At 45.0% G+C, this 22284-nt stretch overlaps 1 protein-coding gene across 1 annotated transcript in view; it reads left to right on the top strand.

Moving 5' to 3' along the window:
* Positions 1-19330, top strand: part of rab11fip5 (RAB11 family interacting protein 5) — a 101134-nt gene extending 81804 nt beyond the window's left edge. Inside the window, exons 4-6 of the mRNA XM_062981904.1 lie at positions 3151-5241; positions 10930-11116; positions 17982-19330. Coding sequence (XP_062837974.1) covers positions 3151-5241; positions 10930-11116; positions 17982-18203 — 2500 coding nt within the window. The 3' untranslated portion in view covers positions 18204-19330. The remainder of the gene's footprint in view (positions 1-3150; positions 5242-10929; positions 11117-17981) is intronic.
* The last annotated feature ends 2954 nt before the right edge of the window (positions 19331-22284 follow it).

The raw sequence follows: 22284 nt of genomic DNA, 5'->3' as shown, positions 1-22284 counted from the left end.
ATGGCTGTGTCTCCTCGGCTTCAGAGCATAGCATTCATAGTCCATCTCCAGAAAATGCTCAAGCTGAACACACACTAACAGACGACACTCCCCTGCATTCCACAGACCATGAAGACAGTCCCGGTCAAACAAACTTGACCCCATTTGTCCTGTGATACGTCAATCAAAGCAGGTTCTTATTAACTCCATAACTACTGAAATGCCTTGCCGAAACTAACACAGAAGGCATTTCTAACAGCCTAGATTGATTTTAACATTTCACACAGTTCACAATACCCTGACAGACTCAGGGTGGAGCGCAACCTATGTACGGCAAGCACTCCATGCCAGGATATTATATAATTATAAATATACACAAACATTAAAATCAGTTATATCTACTATAAAATCAGCTATTTGAACCAACTCAGGACACCATGCTGGCTCCTCAACTTGTCCACACCTGCATGGTCTACGGTAGGGTCCTGCAGAGATGGGAGGATCCCTCTTGTCCTTTCCAATACTGAGCATTTGTTGGATTTTCTGGAGATAGTTTGTAGGTTGTGTTTCTTCATCAGCTTCCCTATGCGGTCAGTATGTATGTATGATGTATGGTAAGAACACTTAAACAATCAGGGCTAGCTAACACCTACCAACAAAGGATTCCCCAAGGGAGGAAGCAGCCAGGCTTTGAAGTTGCCAGGCTATTCAATGCTAATCAAGGTGGCCAATTTCAACATTCACACTTTCCTTCAATAGACAAGGGTTATTTCTCCCACCTTGGATATTATTACACAGATAATAATAACAATAACAATAACTACTACTACTACTACTACTACTACTTTATTTTTGTATCCCGCCCCATTTCCCCGAAGGAACTCAGGGCGGCTCACATGGGAACCAAGCCCAAATACAGCATAAAATAGGATATCAGGTGCATTTTAAAGCATGTAAACATATAAAAACAATAAAACATAATCAACTAACCAATAGCCAAGGTGCAGATAAGCCCCACTTGTCTAGTTTCCAACAGACCTCACAACCTCTGAGGATGCTTGCCATAGATGTGGGCGAAATTTCAGGAGAGAATGCTTCTAGAACATGGCAAAACAGTCCGGAAAACTCACAGCAACCCAGTGATTCTGGCTATGAGAGACTTTGACAGCACATTTCATAGAGTACTACCCTGTTTCCCCTAAAATAAGACATCCCCAAAAAATAAGACCTAGTAGAGGTTTTGCTGAATTGCTAAATATAAGGCCTCCCCTGAAAATAAGACCTAGCAAAGGTTTTGTTTGGAAGCATGCCCATCGAACAGAACACCAGAGCATGCAGGATGGATAAAAGCACGTACCATATACATGGAAATAATGGTAGTAACAAGAAAATTATTGACAGGATTCACAGTTTGTCTGGTTATGCTGGTTTGTGATGACAACTACTGTACAGTATATAATAAATGTTCATTTTTTTGTTCAACAATAAATTTGAATTCTTCTTCATGGAAAAATAAGACATCCCCTGAAAATAAGACCTAGCGCATCTTTGGGAGCAAAAATTAATATAAGACACTGTCTTATTTTCGGGGAAACACGGAAGCAGTGCCCAGCCACGCGTTGCTGTGGCAAAGTGTGGTGGTATGGGAAATAAAGTATTGAGGAACACAACTGACGGTTTTGCTAGGACACAAAGTGAGCAAGGCCTAAAGGGGGCGGGGCCTACCCTACTGACTGGCAGCCAGGGGGAGAATGGCTCTTCCTCGTCCTTAGAATTATAGAATCATAGAATAGTACAGTTGGAAGAGACCACATGGGCCATCCAGTCCAACCCCCTGCTAAGAACAGCTCTCACAGTGAGGAAGTTCTTCCTGATGTTCAAGTGGAATCTCCTTTCCTGTAGTCCTTTATAATTTGGACTTTATTTTTCTAGGTTTTTTTCATTGAAAGACATAGATCAGATGACTATGTCTTTTGCGGCCAAATTTGGTGCGATTTGGTTCAGTGGTTTTGTTGCTTACTCCATGGGAAAAAATGCACATTACATCTATATATATAAAAAGAGTGATGGAATCCTGGCGACCGCCAAAACAACAAAACTAAACACCCCACAACCTCGAAAATTGACAACAAAACCCATCATCCACGCCTCTAGGTTGATACAATAAATAGAAAAGAAAAACAAAGTCCTAATTAGAGGGAGAGGAATAATTGTTTTTATCCAATTGCTGCCAGTTAGAAGGCTAAGCTCCGCCCACTTGGTCTCCTAGCAACCCACTCACCCAGGAGACAGGCAGAGTTAAGCCTCACTTGGGCCTCTTCCACACTGCCTATAAAATACAGATTATCAGATTTTAACTGGATTAGATGGCAGTGTAGACTCAAGGCCCTTCCACACAGCTATATAACCCATTTATAATCTTATATTATCTGCTTTAACTGGATTATCTGGACTCCACGCCTTTACCCTTTACCTTAATACTTTATTTCCCATACCACCATACTTCGCCACAGCAACGCGTGGCCGGGCACAGCTAGTTTTTATAAATATAAATTAGTTGTCTCTCCCAGTTTGGTCCCAACTGCAAATGTGATATGCCTTCTATTCCATCATCCAGGTCATTGATAAATATATTGAATCGTTTGGGGTCTTGCATTTCCTATTTGATGGCCCCCCTGCGCCTGTCTATCTGTGCTCTGTTCTGTCTCGAGAGAGAGAGTTGGGTCCCGTTTTCGTTGCTCCGCTTCTGCAAAGCCTTGCAAACGTGCCATGTTGACTTTTATTTTTTTGCTGCTCACTTCAACTTGTGTGCGAGTGTGTATGTGTATGTTTCCAAGGTGGGTTTGTGCAGGGCTGGGTCTGGCATGCATTGCGGAGGAGAGGGACCTGTTTTTGTCTTCTTCCACAGCCTGAGATGACCGGAGACCCTTGGCCCCTTGACCCTTGCCTCTGTCCCCCTCTTTGCATGACAAGCTCCCTTGTTTTGCAACAGCTCCGGAAGGCCATCCCTTGGGGTGCATGTCCCACCCTTTGCTCCCACCCCATTCGGGGTGGGAGCAAAGGGTGGGGCATGCACCCCAAGGGATGGCCTTCCGGGGCTGTTGCAAAGACCCCCCGTTTTTTCAGGAGCCCAAATACTAAACTCTGCTCCCCTGCTGCCTTTCTCTCCAGCTCCCATCCCGGCCTGCTTCCCGCCGCCGCAGAGCCTCCTCCCCGTTTCCCCTCCGGACCAGACCCCCAAAGACCCACCGCCGCAGCCCCCTCCTCGGAGTGGGACGACAGCTTCGATGCCTTCGCCACCAGCCGCCTGAAGCCGGACGCCGAGAGTCCTCGGACGGACACTCCGGACCCCGATGCATCCCAGGGTGACCTGCTTCCAAAAGCCCCGGATGCCGAGACTCCTCGGACGGACTCTCCGGACCCCGACGCGTCTCAGGGAGAGCCGCTTCCGAAAGCCCCCGACTTGTTGGACTTTGTGTCCGAAGAAGGGCGGCTGGACAACGATGCAACCCTGACCTCCTACTTGGAAGCTCCCCCAAATCCAAGAGAAGGAAACCGGACCGCAGAAGAGGGGGGTCTTGCAAGTCTCAGGGGAGCAGAGTGGACAGAGACGCCCGAGAGGATATCGAGCGAAGACCCTTCCCAGTGGGTTGGAAGTCTGGAGAGCGGCTTTGAGAGTCAATGGGTCACTCCTGCCTCTGGACACCACTCCCCAGTGGTCATTCATCCAGGTGTTGGCTCAGAAGATGTCTCTTCCAAGGGTCCGGAGAGCAGCATCTTTGAAAGCCACTGGGCCACACCTGCTGCCCACATCTTCCCATCCTCAGTTGATGTTCATCCAGGTGTGGAATTACCTGCAGGCCTCGCAGGTGAGCCTGCAACGAGGTCCTTCTCTGCTTTTGTTGGGACGTGGGAGACAAATGACGTGGAACGGGAAGAAGAAGGGGGAGCTCTGGTCTCAAAGACACAAGCCGTGTCCGGGGCAGAATCTCACACGGACCTGAATGCCGGACATGATGTTGATGATGAGAGAGAGGATGGAGAGTTGCATGAGTGCAGGAGGGCAGAGACCCCGCCTCCGAAGCCCCCCAGGAGGTTCACCCCTCTCAGCCTCCAAGAAGAAGCCGGTGAGGCCATTCGGGGACAGCCGGAGAGCGGTGAAGACGAGGCTGTTCCGTGCGAAGAGGGTGAGCCCCCGACGGAGACCGTTCTCCTGTCACCGAAAGTGATGATTGGAGTGGGTGTCAATATCCGAGCCATAGGGAGGCTCCAACTGGCACCAGAACCCACAGGTGCTAACGAGACCCCCCAGGAGATTTTTTGGGGGGATACCACAGCTGAACAGTTGCCACTCTCTGCGGGAAAATCGAGGCCGTCAGAGGAGGCGGCGGACGCCGGTTGCCTTGAAGAAGGCGACGGAGGGTGGGTTGGATCTTCCACTGGGACGACCGAAGCCACCGAGGTCCCAGGTCTTGCTGGAGCGGGATCAATGGCACCGACGGAGGAGTTGCGATGGCCAGTGGAGGCGAGCGGACAGCCTTCCCAGACTCTGAGCTCATCGGCGTTCTTCTGGACCGCCTTGGAGGAGCAGCACGTGCCTCCCTCGCAGGACCGTCGTTCACGAAAACCACCTGATGAGGAACGCTTCCCCGTTGAGGAGGAAACGAGAGAAGAGCCTTCCTCTGTCGGACTGAGTGAGGGGTCTCCCGCCGGCACCACGTCTTCCCCGGCTCCGTACCCAGCAAGCGGTTTCATCAACAAGTCGGAGGCCTCCTCAATCTGGTCCGACGACCAGGTGCTGGACTTCAAGCGGGCCGACTTCTGGCAGGCGGAAAGGGGGGAGCGCTGTCCCGACGCCGGGACCCCCGGCAACCCCTTTGCACCCCGCCCTCCTCTGCCTTCCCCCCAGAACAACCCCTTCGTGGAGCGGCCCCCCGACGTGCTCCCGGACCCCGCTGCTGTCCTCCCGTTCCCCCACCAGAGAGGACCCCTGTTCTCCACCGTGGCCCCCGAGGAGGGTCCGGCACTGACCCCGTCCCCTGTGCTGCCCGGCCTCCAGCCCCTGGCCTTCTCCACGCCGTTCCTACAAGGCGGCCCCAACCCCGGCCTCTCTTCTCCCGTTGCGGGTCCTACTACCACCCCGATCCCACTGGCCACTTCCCAGACCAGCACTGATCCCTCGGCTCCTTCCGTCCTGCCCGTAGAGATGTGGAGAGAAGAAGAAGGAGACGCCAAAGCGGGGACCCTCCAGCAGAAGGCCAGGTGAGCATCACAAAAGGTGTGCGTGTGTGTCTATGTGTGTGTGTCTTTGCTCAAGGGAACTTTGGGTCTGGACCTCAAGTTCCGCATGTTTTTTGCCAAGCACTGCATGGCCTTCCCACCATTGCTTCTGCTTTTTGCCTTCACTTTGGTTTTATATTTCATCCATTATATCGCTGTGACTGAACTTGCTCTTCTCTTCCCCAGAAGGGTCAGCAGGATATAGATCAGGCATGAGCAAACTTGGGCCCTCCAGGTGTTTTGGACTTCAACTCCCACAATTCCTAACAGCCGATAGGCTGTTAGGAATTGTGGGAGTTGAAGTCCAAAACACCTGGAGGGCCCAAGTTTGCTCATGCCTGATATAGATACTGTATTAATAATAATAATATTGTAATATTATTTTTTGTAAGCCACCTTTGAGTCCCCTTGGGTGAGAAAGGCGGGGTAGAAACATTGTAAATAAATAAATAAATTATTATTATTATAAGATGCATACTGATTTCAATACCACCAACAGAAGGGAAAAAATGCTAAATTTATATACATGGGGAAAAGGACCCACAATTCTAAGACACACTCCTATTTATTGCAGTTTGGAGATTCACCTACTGTGAATATTCAATCCTCTCACGGCTTCCTCGTCCAGCTGCACAATGGAACAGACGGTCTCAAAGGCAAGCGGTTAATTCCGATCCCTGAAACACTGCAGAGTCTTGGTCACAGTTAGCAGAGATTTTATAGCACAGCCCCTGACCTTGTAGAGCAGCTCATCTCTTGAATAAGCGCTGGCTTTCATCCAAACTCATTTGGAGGTTTATTCTTGAGTCGTTGTACATATAACTATTTACAAGTCTGTTACTGGTATCAGAGATACTCACAAACATTGCAAGACACTCACAACATGAGGGTGGCAATGGATTACAGATGCAGAGAGACTTGTGCTTGCTTTCTGCCGTCTTAGATAGCTTGCCATGATCTCTCTGCATCCGTAATCCATCGCCAAATGAGTTTCGATGAAAGCCAGAGCTCAAATGGGCTTATTCTAGAGATGAGCTTTCAGATCTCTGCCAACAGTGACCAAGACTCTGCAATGTTTTGGGGATCCGGACTAACTTGCTTGCCTTTGAGACAGTCTGTCCCATTGGGCAGCTGAACGAGGAGGCCATGGGAGGATTGCATTCATGTGCCTACCTAGCAGAAATGTGTGTGTGTGTGTGTTTTATTTTCTCTCTTCCACTCCTGCAAACAAGGGAAACCTAGCAAGGCAGACAATGGCTGCAAGCTAGAAACCAAAACACTGGGAACTCATTCGGAATAGTTTCCTTAGGACAGCTAGCACACTTCCCTTGACCGATTGGTGAGAAACGTCCTGTTTTGAGATGTATTTATTATTTATGTATTTATTTACATCACTTTTACCCCGCCTTTCTCTCCGAGGAGACTCAAAGCGGCTTACAGTAAATAGGCAAAAATTCAATGCCTAAAAACAATGTAAAAACAACAATTCATATAAAACAATCTACAAAACAAAAGTTCATATAAAACAGGTACCATTACAAAATAAAATCACATTATATAAAATTTTAAGAATGTCCAAGATTAAAATCCATTCATCCAGAATCCTCAAGTCTTCATACAGGTCATGTAAAGTCCATGTTCTTATTCATTAAAAGCTTGTGTGCACAGCCATGTCTTTAAGGCTTTCCTGAAGCCTAGGAGAGTTGGTATCTGCCGTATGTTCCTGGGGAGGGTGTTCCACAGCCGAGGAGCCACCACCGAGAAGGAAGGCCCTGTCCCTCGTTCCCACCAGCCTTACCTGCGAGGCTGGTGGGACTGAGAGCAGGGCCTCCCCCGATGATCTAAGAGTTCTAGAATGCTCATAGGGGGAAATACGTTCGGACAGGTAAGATGGGCCAGAACCGTTTAGGGCTTTGTAGGTCAAAACCAGCACTTTGAATTGGGCTCGGTAGCATATCGGCAACCAGTGGAGCTGGCTCAGCATGGGAGTAGTACGCTCCTTGTAAGCCGCTCCTGTTATTAGTCTGGCTGCCGCCCGTTGTACTAGTTGGAGCTTCCGAGCCGTCTTCAAAGGCAGCCCCGCATAGATTGAGGAGGGGATGGCCATAGAATCTTCTATTCCCAGGGGTCCCAAAGGTCATCTAGTCCATCCCCGTCTCTGCCACGCAGGAGCACAAATGGCAGTCCAGCCTTATTGCTCTTCACCCCTTCTTCCATGACGGGGGCTCACGGTGGATTAGGAAAATTGAAATCCAAATTCCCCTGTTGCATACAATCCTTGTGCAACAGGGTTGGCTTTGTGTCCGCTTGAATCAACTTAATTAAAGGCTGGATCTTGGGGGTTTGATGCAGAAGTAATGGGGTGGATTATGGAGGCTTTCAGGGGTCAGGCGCAATATCAGGGTCCTTAATACTGGGATCTCAATCTCGAATGGGATGCATTTTATTGCAGCCATTATTGCTCCCGGGGGAAGAGAGTCAGAGAGGGAAGAGGTCAGTCAGTTGCATTCAGATTGACCGGTCAGTCTAGGACAGGAGTCCCCAAACTAAGGCCCGGGGGCTGGATGTGGCCCTCCAAAGTCATTTACCTGGCCCCCGCCCATAGTTTTAGACTTAGGCTCACCCAAAGTCTGAAATGAATTGAAGGCACACAACAACAACAACAACAACAACAACAACAATCCTAATTAACTTGACTATCTCATTGGCCAGAAGCAGGCCCACACTTCCCACTGAAATCCTGGTAGGATTATGTAGGTTAAAATTGTTTTTATTTTTAAATATTGTATTGTATTGTTCTTTCATTTACTAATATTATGCTATGGTAATGATATCATATATTGTGTACCTATATACATATAATATTGATAATAATATTATAATGTATACAATATAATACTAATAATAATACAATATAATAATATTAATTATATATTATATATTAAATGTAATATTATTAATATTACAGTATAGTGGTATAGTACAATATAGTAATATATAATGCTAATATTGTGCTATGCTAATAATATAATATATTGTATGTACATACAACTTGTAAACTGGTCTGAGTCACCTTCGGGATGAGAATGGGGGTGTATAAATGTAGTTAACAAACAAACAAACAAATAATTGTTGTTGGGGTTTTTTTGCACTACAAATAAGACATGTGCAGTGTGCATAGGAATTTGTTTTTTTTTTTTTTTTAAATGATAATTCGGCCCCTCAACAGTCTGAGGGACCATGAACCGGCCCTCCACTTAAAAAGTTTGAGGACCCCTGGTCTAGGATCTAGGAAGTCCAGCTGGAAATTCTCAAACTATTTTGGATTGAATCTAGAAAGGCAGGCTTGCAGCTGTCAGGTGGGCTTGGATTGTGCCTTCCTTTATGGCAGAAGGGGGTTGGACTGGATGGCCTTTGGGGGACCCTTCCAGTTCTAGAAGTTTAAGGTTCTATGAAGCCAAGAGACATGAAAACACTGGACTTTCCTTTGCAGACCATTTTAAATCCAAGCTCAGATCTGAAAAAGGACAGATACAGGTCTGGAAACCTTTGCAAGGTCTGGAACCTGTCCTGCAGGTGTCTGCTAAAGAATCGCAGCCGGAAAAGGAATGTTTTAATATTTTAAATTATATAGTTTTCAATGCTGTTGAGTCCCAATCCTGGGGAAAATTAGGAAGATGGTGGTGATGATGGTGTTTGGAACCAGCTTTGACTAAGTTGATGTGTTGTCGAAGGCTTTCATGGCCAGAATCACTGGGTTACTGTGAGTTTTCCGGGCTGTATGGCCATGTTCCACAAGCATTTCTCCTGACGTTTCACCTGCATCTATGGCAGGCATTTTCAGAGGTCTGTGGAATAATGTCCAGAGTGGGAGAAAGACCTGCTGTCCATTTAAAGCAAGTGTGAATGTTGCAATTAGTAAGCTTGAATAGCGCTGAGTAGCCATGAAGTTTGCAAAGTCAATCAGTGAGGGCATTTGCATAGAGGTAGCCTGGCCTCTGTTGCCTGGAGGTATCCTCTGTGGAATGATATCTAGGGTGGGAGAAAGAACACTTTTCTGTTTGAAGCAAGCATGGATTTTTCAATTAGCAAGCTTGAATAGCACTGAGTGGCCATGAAGTTTGCAAAGTCAATCAGTGGGGGTATGTGCATAGAGGTAGCCTGGCCTCTGTTGCATGGAGGCATCCTCTGTGGAATGATGTCCAGGGTGGGAGAAAGAACTCTTGTCTGTTTAAAGCAAGTGTGAATGTTGCAATTAGCAAGCTTGATTGGCATTGAGCAGCCTTGCAGCTGCAAAGCCTGGCTGTTGCTGCCTGGGGACATCTTCTGTTTCGAAGTGTTAACTGGCACTTGGTTGTTGGCTGTCTGGAGTTCTCCTGTTTCTGAGTGGTTCTCTTTATCTACTGTTTTGATTCTGGTGTTTTTTAATACTGGAATCAAGTCAATAAATCAAAAACACCATTCGGAAACAGAGGAACTCTTGACAACAAACAATTAAGTGCCAGTTAACACCTCCCAAACAGAGGGTGCCTCCAGGCAACAGAAGCCAGACTACCTCTATGCAGATACCCCTGCTAATTGACTTTGCAAACTTCATGGCTTACTCTGCTATTCAAGCTTACTAATTGGAAAATCCATGCTTGCTTCAAACAGACAAGGGTTTTTTCTCCCACCCTGGACATCATTCCACAGAGGATGCCTCCAGGCAACAGAGGCCAGGCTACCTCTATGCAGATATCCTCACTGATTGACTTTGCAAACTTCATGGCTTACTCTGCTATTCAAGCTTACTAATTGGAAAATCCATGCTTGCTTCAAACAGACAAGGGTTTTTTCTCCCACCCTGGACATCATTCCACAGAGGATGCCTCCAGGCAACAGAGGCCAGGCTACCTCTATGCAGATATCCTCACTGATTGACTTTGCAAACTTCATGGCCACTCAGTGCTATTCAAGCTTGCTAACTGCAAAATCCATGCTTGCTTCAAACAGAAAAGTGTTCTTTCTCCCACCCTAGATATCATTCCACAGAGGATACCTCCAGGCAACAGAGGCCAGGCTACCTCTATGCAAATGCCCTCCCTGATTGACTTTGCAAACTTCATGGCCACTTGGTGCTATTCAAGCTTACCAATTGCAACATTCACGCTTGCTTTAAATGGACAGCAGCTCTTTCTCCCACCCTGGACATTATTCCACAGAACCTCTGAAGATGCCATTAGCCACGGATGCGGGCGAAACGTCAGGAGAGAATGCTGCTGGAACATGGCCATACATCCCGAAACACTCACAGCAACCCAGTTTCCGTTCCCTTTTTTTGGAAAGGCCTTCAATTACTACAACAGTGTTTAATTGCCAGCAGATGGTGCCCTTGCTGCACAAAACTTCAAAGACTTGTACATAATTGACAATACTTTTTTCTAGACAATCAGTTTTATTTAATGCTTAGACCAGGCATGGGCCAACTTAGGCCCTCCAGGTGTTTTGGACTTCAACTCCCACAATTCCTAACGGCCGGTAGGCCGTTAGGAATTGTGGGAGTTGGAGTCCAAAACACCTGGAGGGCCTAAGTTGGCCCAAAGCTGGTTGGAAAGAAGGGGGTTGGACTGGATGGCCTTTGGGGGACCCTTCCAATGGTATAATTCGGTGCTGCCCTTTCCTTCTTCGCAGCCCTCACCCGGTGAAGCCCATCAGCAGCACCTCTGGTTCAGCGGTCAGCAGGGAGGAGAAGCCGCAGCCAGCGGTCAAGGCGGCCCTTGTCCGGAGCTGCAGCGCTGACCGGGAGAAGCTCCAGTCCAGCAGCGTGAAGGAGGCTGTGGTTCCAATCCTGCAGCTGGGCAAAACAGAAGCTGAAAAGGTAAGGAAGGAGAAGAAAGGTGTGAAAAAGGCACCATGATGAAATGGGTTGACTTTAAAGCCATGTGTCGGCAGCTGATTGGCTGAGCCAGCCAGGAGCCAACATTCCGTTTGGCTCCTATCTCTGGCTTGCTGCTGGGAGAAATGGTTTTAACTGCCATTTCCACCTCTGAGAGTGAAGAGAGCGCTGACTGGAAACAGTCAGGAAGGAAATGGCTGCCAATGCTCCGGAGCCTGATTATTTCTAAGACAAATGAGGTATATCTAAATATTGTTTAAAAGGACTGTTTATTCCCTCTGTTCTCTGTAAGAATACAGAGAGACTGCTGTATATATGTCTGCCCTGTTTGATCTTTGCAAATAACTTTGTAAAAAATCAGACAATGTGATTTTCTGGGTGTGTTTTCTCATGTTATCTCTCATAGTTGAGGTCTACCTATGATGTCAATTACAGGCCTCTGTCATCTTTTTAAGTGGGAGTCTCTGTCCTTCTTTGGAGGCTTTTAAGCAGATGGCCATCTGTCGGGGGTGCTTTGATTGTGCTTTTCCTGCATGAATGCAGAAGGGGGTTAGACTGGCTGGCCTTTGGGTGCCCCTCCCAACTCTGTAAAGAATAAAGCGTTCATGCACTTTATTAAAAGGCCTTGAAATCATGTATCTTCTTAGGCCTGACCCCCCCTTTACCCATAGTGGTTGATGTCTTTATTATAACTTTATTGGCTTGGTTGTTCATGTCTTATTGTATGCAATGTTTTTAATTGATTATTTTATATGACTGTTGTATGTTTGTTCTAAATTTTTGCCATGTGTTTTAAACTGTTTATACTTTGTTTCTGTTTGGGCAGTGCCCCCATGTTAGCCGCCCTGCGTCCCTTTGGGGAGATGGTGTTGGGATAGAAAAAATAAAGTACAGTAGAGTCTCACTTATCCAACACTCGTTTATCCAACATTCTGGATTATCCAACGCATTTTTGTAGTCAATGTTTTCAATACATTGTGATATTTTGGTGCTAAATTTGTAAATATTGAACTACTTTTTCTCCCAAATTTGTTGTTAAACATGATGTTTTGGTGGTTAATTTGTAAAATCATAACCTAATTTGATGTGTAATAGACTTTTCCTTAATCCCTCCTTTTTATCCAACATATTCGCTTATCCAATGGTCTGCCGGCCCGTTTATGTTGGATAAGTGAGACTACTTATAATCTTATATTATCTGCTTTGAACTGGATTATATGAGGCTCCTTCTACACAGCTGTATAAAATGCACACTGAAGTGGATTATATGGCAGTGTGGACTCAAGATAATCCAGTGCAAAGCAGATAATATCTATCTATATATATAAAAGAGTGATGGCATCACGGCAGCGGACAAAACAACAAAAGTACAGGCCCCGCAACCTCGAAATTTGACAACACAACCCATCATCCATGCCTCCAGGTTGATACAACAAAAAGAAAAGAAAAATAAAGTCTTAATTAGAGGGAGAGCAATAATTTTTTTATCCAATTGCTGCCAGTTTAGAGGGCTAATCTCTGCCCACTTGGTTGCCTAGCAACCAGCCAAGGGACAGCCAGGCTTCAGTTAGGGGACAGGCAGATTTAGGCCTCACTTAGGCTTCTTCCACAGATTATCTGATTTTAACTGGATTATATGGCAGTGTAGACTCAAGACCCTTCTACACAGCTCTATAACCCATTTATAATCTTACATTATCTGCTTTGCACTGGATTATCTTGACTCCACACTGCCATATAATCCACTTCAGTGTGCATTTTATACAGCTGTGAAGAAGGGGCCTCATATAATCCAGTTCTAAGCAGATAATAGAAGATTATCAATATACAGTAGAGTCTCACTTATCCAACATAAACAGGCCAGCAGGATAAGTGAATATGTTGGATAATAAGAAGGGATTCAGGAAAAGCCAATTAAACATCAAATTAGGTAATCGTTATACAAATTAAGCACCAAAACATCATATTATACAACAAATTTGACAGAAAAAGTAGTTCCATGCGCAGTAATGCTATGTAGTAATTACAGTAGAGTCTCACTTATCCAACACTCGCTTATCCAATGTTCTGGATTATCCAATGCATTTTTGTAGTCAATGTTTTCAATATATTGTGATATTTTGGTGCTAAATTCATAAATACAGTAATTACTACATAGCATTACTGTGGATTGAACTACTTTTTCTGCCAAATTTGTTGTCTAAGATGATATTTTGGTGCTTCATTTGTAAAATCATAACCTAATTTGATGTTTAATAGGCTTATCCTTAATGCCTCCTTATTATCCAACATATTCGCTTATCCAATATTCTGCCAGCCTGTTTATGTTGGATAAGTGAGACTCTACTGTACTGTATTTACAAATTTACCACTACAATATCACAATGAATTTAAAACACTGACTACAAAAACATTGATTATGAAAAGGCAGACTGCGTTGGATAATCCAGAACATTATATAAGTGAATGTTGGATAAGTGAGATTCTACTTTAATATGAAATAATTACTGGGATAGAATAATGCAGAACAATATAATCTCTAAAACCAGGACAGTAAATAAACAGGGGAATTCCAGACAGGAAACAATCAGGGCCAGCTAACACCTCCCAACAAAGTATTCCCATCATCAAAGTCTGGCAAATCCTCTGTTTTCTCAGGGCCACAGACAGTAGACGCACATAAAATATTGCAAACAACACCACTCTGAAAACAAGGGAATTCCAGACAGGAAACAATCAGGGCCAGCTAACACCTCCCAACAAAAAATTCACTCAGGGAGGAAGCAGCCAGGCTTTAAAGCTGCAAGGCCATTACATCCTAATCATTTTTCCTAATTGCAGCATTCATACTTGCCTCCAACAGAAAAAAAAAACCAATCAGAAATATTGTATATTCACAACCTTTAGGAAATAATATCCCCTGATGGCGCAGCGTGTTAAAGCGCTGAACTGCTGAACTTCTGGACTGAAAGGCCACAGGTTTGAATTGGGGGAGCGGAGAGAGCCCCCACTGTTAGCCCCAGCTTCTGCCAACCCAGAAGTTCAAAAACATGCAATTGTGAGTGCATCAATAGGTACTGCTCTGGCGGGAAGGTAACGCCGCTCCATGTAGTCATCCCACGTGACCTTGGAGGAGTCTATGGACAACGCTGGCTCTTCGGCTTAGAAATGGAGATGAGCACCAACACTCTGAGTCAGACATGACTGGACTTAATGTCAGGGGAAAACCTTTACCCTTTACCTTAACTACCACCAATTCCTCAATACTTTATTTCCCATACCACCACACTTCGCCACAGCAACGCGTGGCCGGGCACAGCTAGTATATATATAAAAGAGTGATGGCATCAGGGCAGTGGACAAAACAACAAAAGTACAGGCCCCACAACCTCGAAATTTGACAACACAACCCATCGTCCATGCCTCCAGGTTGATACAACAAAAAGAAAAGAAAAATAAAGTCCTAATTAGAGGGAGAGCAATAATTTTTTTTTTATCCAATTGCTGCCAGTTTAGAGGGCTAATCTCTGCCCACTTGGTTGCCTAGCAACCAGCCAAGGGACAGCCAGGCTTCAGTTAGGGGACAGGCTGATTTAGGCCTCACTTAGGCTTCTTCCACAGATTATCTGATTTTAACTGGATTATATGGCAGTGTAGACTCAAGGCCCTTCTACACAGCTCTATAACCCATTTATAATCTTACATTATCTGCTTTGCACTGGATTATCTTGACTCCACACTGCCATATAATCCATTTCAGTGTGCATTTTATACAGCTGTGAAGAAGGGGCCTCATATAATCCAGTTCTAAGCAGATAATTTAAGATTATCAATATACAGTAGACTCTCACTTATCCAACATAAACAGGCCGGCAGGATAAGTGAATATGTTGGATAATAAGAAGGGATTCAGGAAAAGCCGATTAAACATCAAATTAGGTAATCATTTTACAAATTAAGCATCAAAACATCATGTTATACAACAAATTTGACAGAAAAAGTAGTTCCATGCGCAGTAATGCTATGTAGTAATTACAGTAGAGTCTCACTTATCCAACACTCGCTTATCCAAGGTTCTGGATTATCCAACGCATTTTTGTAGTCAATGTTTTCAATATATCGTGATATTTTGGTGCTAAATTCATAAATGCAGTAATTACTACATAGCATTACTGCGCATTGAACTACTTTTTCTGCCAAATTTGTTGTCTAAGATGATATTTTGGTGCTTCATTTGTAAAATCATAACCTAATTTGATGTTTAATAGGCTTATCCTTAATGCCTCCTTATTATCCAACATATTCGCTTATCCAATATTCTGCCAGCCTGTTTATGTTGGATAAGTGAGACTCTACTGTACTGTATTTACAAATTTACCACTACAATATCACAATGAATTTAAAACACTGACTACAAAAACATTGATTATGAAAAGGCAGACTGCGTTGGATAATCCAGAACATTATATACGTGAATGTTGGATAAGTGAGATTCTACTTTAATATGAAATAATTACTGGGATAGAATAATGCAGAACAATATAATCTCTAAAACCAGGACAGTAAATAAACAGGGGAATTCCACACAGGAAACAATCAGGGCCAGCTAACACCTCCCAACAAAGTATTCCCATCATCAAAGTCTGGCAAATCCTCTGTTTTCTCAGGGCCACAGACAGTAGACGCACATAAAATATTGCAAACAACACCACTCTGAAAACAAGGGAATTCCAGACAGGAAAGAATCAGGGCCAGCTAACACCTCCCAACAAAAAATTCACTCAGGGAGGAAGCAGCCAGGCTTTAAAGCTGCAAGGCCATTACATCCTAATCATTTTTCTTAATTGCAGCATTCATACTTGCCTCCAACAGACAAATAAAACCCAATCAGAAATATTGTATATTCACAACCTTTAGGAAATAATATCCCCTGATGGCGCAGCGTGTTAAAGCGCTGCTGAACTTCTGGACCGAAAGGCTGCAGGTTTGAATTGGGGGAGCGGAGAGCCCCCACTGTTAGCCCCAGCTTCTGCCAACCCAGAAGTTCAAAAACATGCAAATGTGAGTGCATCAATAGGTACTGCTCTGGCGGGAAGGTAACGCCGCTCTATGCAGTCATCCCACATGACCTTGGAGGAGTCTATGGACAACGCTGGCTCTTCGGCTTAGAAATGGAGATGAGCACCAACACTCTGAGTCAGACATGACTGGACTTAATGTCAGGGGAAAACCTTTACCCTTTACCTTAACTACCACCAGTTCCTCAATACTTTATTTCCCATACCACCATATTTTGCCACAGCAACGCGTGGCCGGGCACAGCTAGTAAGATTATAAATGGGTTATATAGCTGTGTGGAAGGGCCTTGAGTCTACATTGCCATATAACCCAGTTCAAATCAGATGATCTGTATTTTATAGGCAGTGTGGAAGAGGCTTGAGGCCTAGCTGTGCCTGTCCCCTGGGCTGAGTAGGTTGCTAGGAGACCAAGTGGGCAGAGTTTAGCCTTCTAACTGGCAGCAATTGGATAAAAACAATTATTCCTCTCCCTCTAATTAGGACTTTATTTTTCTTTTCTTTTTGTTGTATGAACGTAGAGGCATGGATGAGGGGTTGTGCTGCCAGGTTTAGTGTTTCTGGGATGTGTAGTTTTGTTGTTTTGTCCTAGGCCGAAATTTCATTACCCTTTTATATAGATAGACTAGCTGTGCCCGGACATGCGTTGCTGTGGCGAAGTCTGGTGGTATGGGAAATAAAGTATTGAGGAATTGGTGGTAGTTAAGGTAAAGGGTAAAGGTTTTCCCCTGACATTAAGTCCATTATAAATGGGTTATATAGCTGCGTGGAAGGGCCTTGAGTCTACACTGCCATATAATCCAGTTAAAATCAGATAATCTGTATTTTATAGGCAGTGTGGAAGAGGCCTAAGTGAGGCCTAACTCTGCCTGTCCCCTGGGCAGAGTGGGTTGCTAGGAGACCAAGTGGGCAGAGTTTAGCCTAGTAACTGGCAGCAATTGGATAAAAACAATTCTTCCTCTCCCTCTAATTAGGATTTTATTTTTCTTTTCTTTTTGTTGTATGAACGTAGAGGCATGGATGAGGGGTTGTGCTGCCAAGTTTAGTGTTTCTGGGATGTGTAGTTTTGTTCTTTTGTCCTAGGCCGAAATTTCATTACCCTTATATATATATATAGATACTAGCTGTGCCCAGCCACGCATTGCTGTGGCAAAGTGGTGGTGGTATTGGTTAAAAATTGTTGTGGAATTTTTATTTGACGTTATTTGTATTTTTAAATTAATTTTATTGTAAGTTATCTTTTTATTTATTATATTTTATTATTTTCTTGTATTATTTTTAGTTATTTTCTGTTATTATAGTATTTTATTGTATTAATTTTTTAGCGTTTTTAATTTTTTTTTAGTGTTTTTTATTATTTTTTATTGGGTTGCTAGGAGACCAAGTTGGAGGAGCTTAGCCTTCTAACTGGCAGCAATTGGATAAAAGCAATTATTCCTCTCCCTCTAATTAGGACTTTATTTTTCTTTTTCTTTTTGTTGTATCAACCTAGAGCCGTGGATGGAGGCTTGTGTTGTCAAATTTCGAGGTTGGGGGTCCTGTAGTTTTGTTGTTTTGTCTGGTGCCGTGATTCCATCACTCTTTTATATATATAGATAGACTCTGTAGGAGTTTAATGGAGTCTCTTTTATTCTTTGGGAGCTTTTAAACAGATGGCCGTCTGTTGAGGGTGCTTTGACTGTGCTTTTCCTGCATGAATGCAGAAGGGGATTAGACTAGATGGCCTTTGGAGGTCTCTGCGATGCTATGACTCTCTCTGTGTCTCCCCCCAGGACCCTTCCTCGGACCCCGCCGCCCAGTACTACCACCTGACACATGAGGAGCTGGTGCAGCTGCTGCGCAAGCGGGAGGCCGAGCTGCGCAAGGAGAAGGCGCACGTCCGGGAGCTGGAGAACTACATCGACCGGCTGCTGGTGCGAATCATGGAGCAGTCCCCTACGTTGCTGCAGATCTCCCTCAGAGACGGCGGGGAGGCCAAGCCCCCCGCCAAGTAGCCCACGGCCTTCCAAAAACAACCCCCAGCATCCCCTTGCACCCCTATTTCCTCGCTTTGGACACTCCGTGCAAGAGGGACGAAGCATTGGCCGGTAGCCCACCTTCGAGGTGGTCGCTTTCTCCATCCTCTTCCCCTTATACCAGGCATGGGCCAACTTTGGCCCTCCCTCCAGGTGTTTTGGACTCCAACTCCCACCATTCCGAACAGCCGGCAGGCTGTTCGGAATGGTGGGAGTTGGAGTCCAAAACACCTGGAGGGAGGGCCGAAGTTGGCCCATGCCTGCATACCAAATGGTCAGTATTATGTTTGTATTCCTTGCTAGCCCTTTGGAATCCCATTGAAATCGCCCTCACCTCAGTCCTCCTCGGGACTCCGATGCCCATCGTCCACTCTTATTTTTCCCCACTGGGATTGGAATCCCACTCGTAGCAAATGCGGTTGGCATTTAAACCAGGGTGGGTAACTGGTCTCCCTCCCGTTGTGCTGGGTTGCCATGGCCAGTGTGGTCAGTCGTCCAACACAACCGCAAAAGGTCACTTTTTGCAACCCATAGAAGAAGAAGAGTAGTTTTTTTGGCATGTTTACTGTTCTTCAGCCCTTTCTGGGGCCTGATAGATTGGGGAAAAGTCACGGATTTGGCCATTGTGTTGGCTTTGGATTCTCAGTTGGCTTTTTTTGAGCCTTTATAACAGGCCTGGGCAAACTTCGGCCCTCCTAGTGTTTTGGACTCCAACTCCCACAATTCCTAACTGTTAGGAATTGTGGGAGTTGTAGTCCAAAACACCAGGAGAGCCAAAGTTTGCCAGGGCCTGCATCAGCAGTGTTTCCTTCTTGTTCGGAGCTCAATTGTTTTGGTTGTTTACTACCTTTGGTTGTTTGTTTACTCCCGCTCTCCTGGCCATAATGGAAGGAGACGGGGCCAAAGTCTTCCTTCTCCCCCTTTTCTCGCCTCCCTGTTGCCCTTACGGGGTTTCATCTATGGGGTGCCTGCCCCCCTACTCCATAGGGAATTGGGGCTCACTTGTATTACGAGTCTTATTAGAAGATGGTTCATTCAAAAAGAAGAAGCTTGTTCTGTTTTAAGCACTTTAAATAAAAAAAAAATATGGTTGACTTTCTTGCTTAGGAGCTGTCGGCGTGCTTTTTGTGTGTGTGTGTCCCAATGTTGGCATCCTAGAATTGGAAGAGTCCCCGATATGAAAACATTGACAGTTTATTGTCAGGGTGGGGTTAAGAAACATCAGGTCCGCGGCACCCTGATTTATTGGTGATCCATTGACTCTCATCAATTCATCCTCGGTCAGACTGCTTGCAAAACAACCTAACTCCTTTCTGTCAGTTCAGTTCTGTTCTGTTCTGTCTGTCCAAACGGCATTGAATGTTTGCCATGTTTGTGTACTGTGATCCGCCCTGAGTCCCCTGGGGGGGGGGGGATAGGGCGGAATATAAATAAAGTATTAAAAAACACCAGAACCAAGACAGTAAATTATAAACACCACTCAGAAACGGGAATTCCAGACAGCAAACAACTAAGTGCCAGTCAACACCTCCCAAACAGGACCCCTCCAGGCAACAACGACCAGGCTACCTCCATGCAGAGAACCTCAGTGATTGACTTTGCAGCTTCATGGCTACTCAATGCTAATCAAGCTTGCAATTTGCAACGTTCACACTTGCTTCAAGCAGACAAGAGTTCTTTCTCCCTAGACATTATTCCACAGGTATAGATAAGACTCCACTTGCCTGACTTCCAACATAATCTCTGAAGATGCCATTAGCCACAAATGCAGGCGGAATGTCAGGAGAGAGTGCTACTGGAACATGGCCTTTCAGGCTGGGAAACTCACAGCAACCCACGGCCCATATAATCTTAGACCTGGGACTCCTCAGGGCCATCTAGCCCAACCCTTTGCCCTGCCAGTGCAAGGTCTCACCAAAGCAGAAGAGAGTGAGATTAGGACTTCCCTCGATTCGGACGATTTTTTTTTCATGTCAGGAGAAACTTGCACCAAGTCGCTTCTGGAGTGAGAGAATTGGCCGTCTGCAAGGATATTGCCCAGGGGACGCCCGGATGTTTTGATGTTTTTTACCATCCTTGTGGGAGACTTCTGTCATGTTCCCGCATGGAGCTGGAGCTGATAGAGGGAGCTCATCCATGCTCTCCCCGGGTGGGATTTGAACTGGCAGCCTTCAGGTCAGCAACCCAACCTTCAAGTCAGGAGGCTTTAACCAACTACGCCACAAGGGACTCCCAATTTGGACGATAATTCCAATCCAATAAGCCTTTATCGGCATGTATGACAAGATACTGTGAAGTGCAGTATCTATATATATAAAAGAGTGATGGCATCACGGCAGCGGACAAAACAACAAAAGTAAACACCCCACAACCTCAAAAATTGACATCACAACCCCTCATCCATGCCTCTAGGTTGATACAACAAAAGAAAAGAAAAATAAATTCCTAATTAGAGGGAGAGGAATAATTGTTTTTATCCAATTGCTACCAGTTAGAAGGCTAAGCTCCACTCACTTGGTCTACTAGCAACCCACTCAGCCCAGGGGACCCTTTACCTTAACTACCACCAATTCCTCAATACTTTATTTCCCATACCACCATATTTCGCCACAGCAATGCGTGGCCGGGCACAGCTAGTACATTATATATTAGAAAACTTTGCTTTTGGACGATAAGATATTTGATGCAGATGAGAATCACATTGGCCTTTTTAGCTGTTGCGTCACACTTTTGCACTCCTAAGAGTGCTGAATCCCACTCTCACAGACTTGTGTGTATGTGTGTTTGCAAAACCTCCACCTTTGAGGCCGGGGATGTGTTCTTTGGCGAGACCGTGCCTTTTCAGTGCAAGAGAAGGCATCGCGGTGCCATGAGGGATCGTCTGCCTGGGATGAGATGCTGGCCCCATTGGAGCCGCATTGTTGCACCTGTGAAAACAGAGGGAGGGGCTCAGGGCCTGCCATTCCCCAAACAAAGGGGGCATTTGCTGACCCAGGTGTGGGTGTGTTTGTGTTGGGAATAACAAGCAGACAGGTTAAGCCAAGGGCCCTCCAGCTGCACACCTTGGGGAGGGGTCCCATTCCAATGCCCTTGCCAGAATTTAGCCGCGTCTTCTTATTGTTTGGCAGGCTTCTTTTGCTCTGTGCATCCTTTCATCCTCCTGGATTATACCTGTTGCCCGACCTTAACACCTGTTCAGAGGTGGGGCACCTCACCTGTACTGGCAGGAAACCTGGCCGGAAGGACCCTTCGTTCCCTTTCTTCCTGGGGATTTGTTTCCTTTTGGATTGCACTTCAAGGGCAAGTCATTTCACAGCGAAGTTCAGGAGTCTTGCAGTTACAGCAGAGTCTCACTTATCCAACATAAAATCAAATCAAATCACGTTTTATTGATTAGCCTATCGGCCGTATCAAAACATTTAACACATAGACATACGTACAACATACAAAAGAAGTTAAAATAAACAAGCTGTTAACAAGATCCCGTCCAGGTCAAATATCTGCATCACTTTTATAATTTACCCCAATTGATTCCAAATAAGAACGTTGGATAATAATAATAATAATTATTATTAGTGACATTTATATCCCGCCCTTCTCACCCCGAAGGGGACTCATACTATATACATACTATATAGTATATACATAACTATATATTATATTATACAACTATATTGCAATATTATTAGTAATACTGCATGTAATATAAATATACAATTATAATAGTGTATAATTATTATTACATTGTATTACATCGTAATATTAATATTACATGTATATACAATCTATATATATAAAAGAGTGATGGCATCAGGGCAGCGGAAAAAACAACAAAACTACAGGCCCCCCCAACCTCGAAATTTGACAACACAACCCATCATTCACGGCTCTAGGTTGATACAACAAAAATAAAAGAAAAATAAAGTCCTAATTACAGGGAGAGGAATAATAGTTTTTATCCAATTGCTGCCAGTTTGAAGGCCAAGCTCCACCCACTTGGTCTCCTAGCAACCTACTCAGCCCAGGGAACAGGCACAGTTAGGCCTCACTTAGGCCTCTT

The sequence above is a fragment of the Anolis carolinensis genome, chromosome 5, assembly GCF_035594765.1.
Source record: "Anolis carolinensis isolate JA03-04 chromosome 5, rAnoCar3.1.pri, whole genome shotgun sequence".
NCBI lineage: Eukaryota > Metazoa > Chordata > Lepidosauria > Squamata > Dactyloidae > Anolis > Anolis carolinensis.
This window is presented reverse-complemented; position numbering and strand designations above follow the sequence as displayed.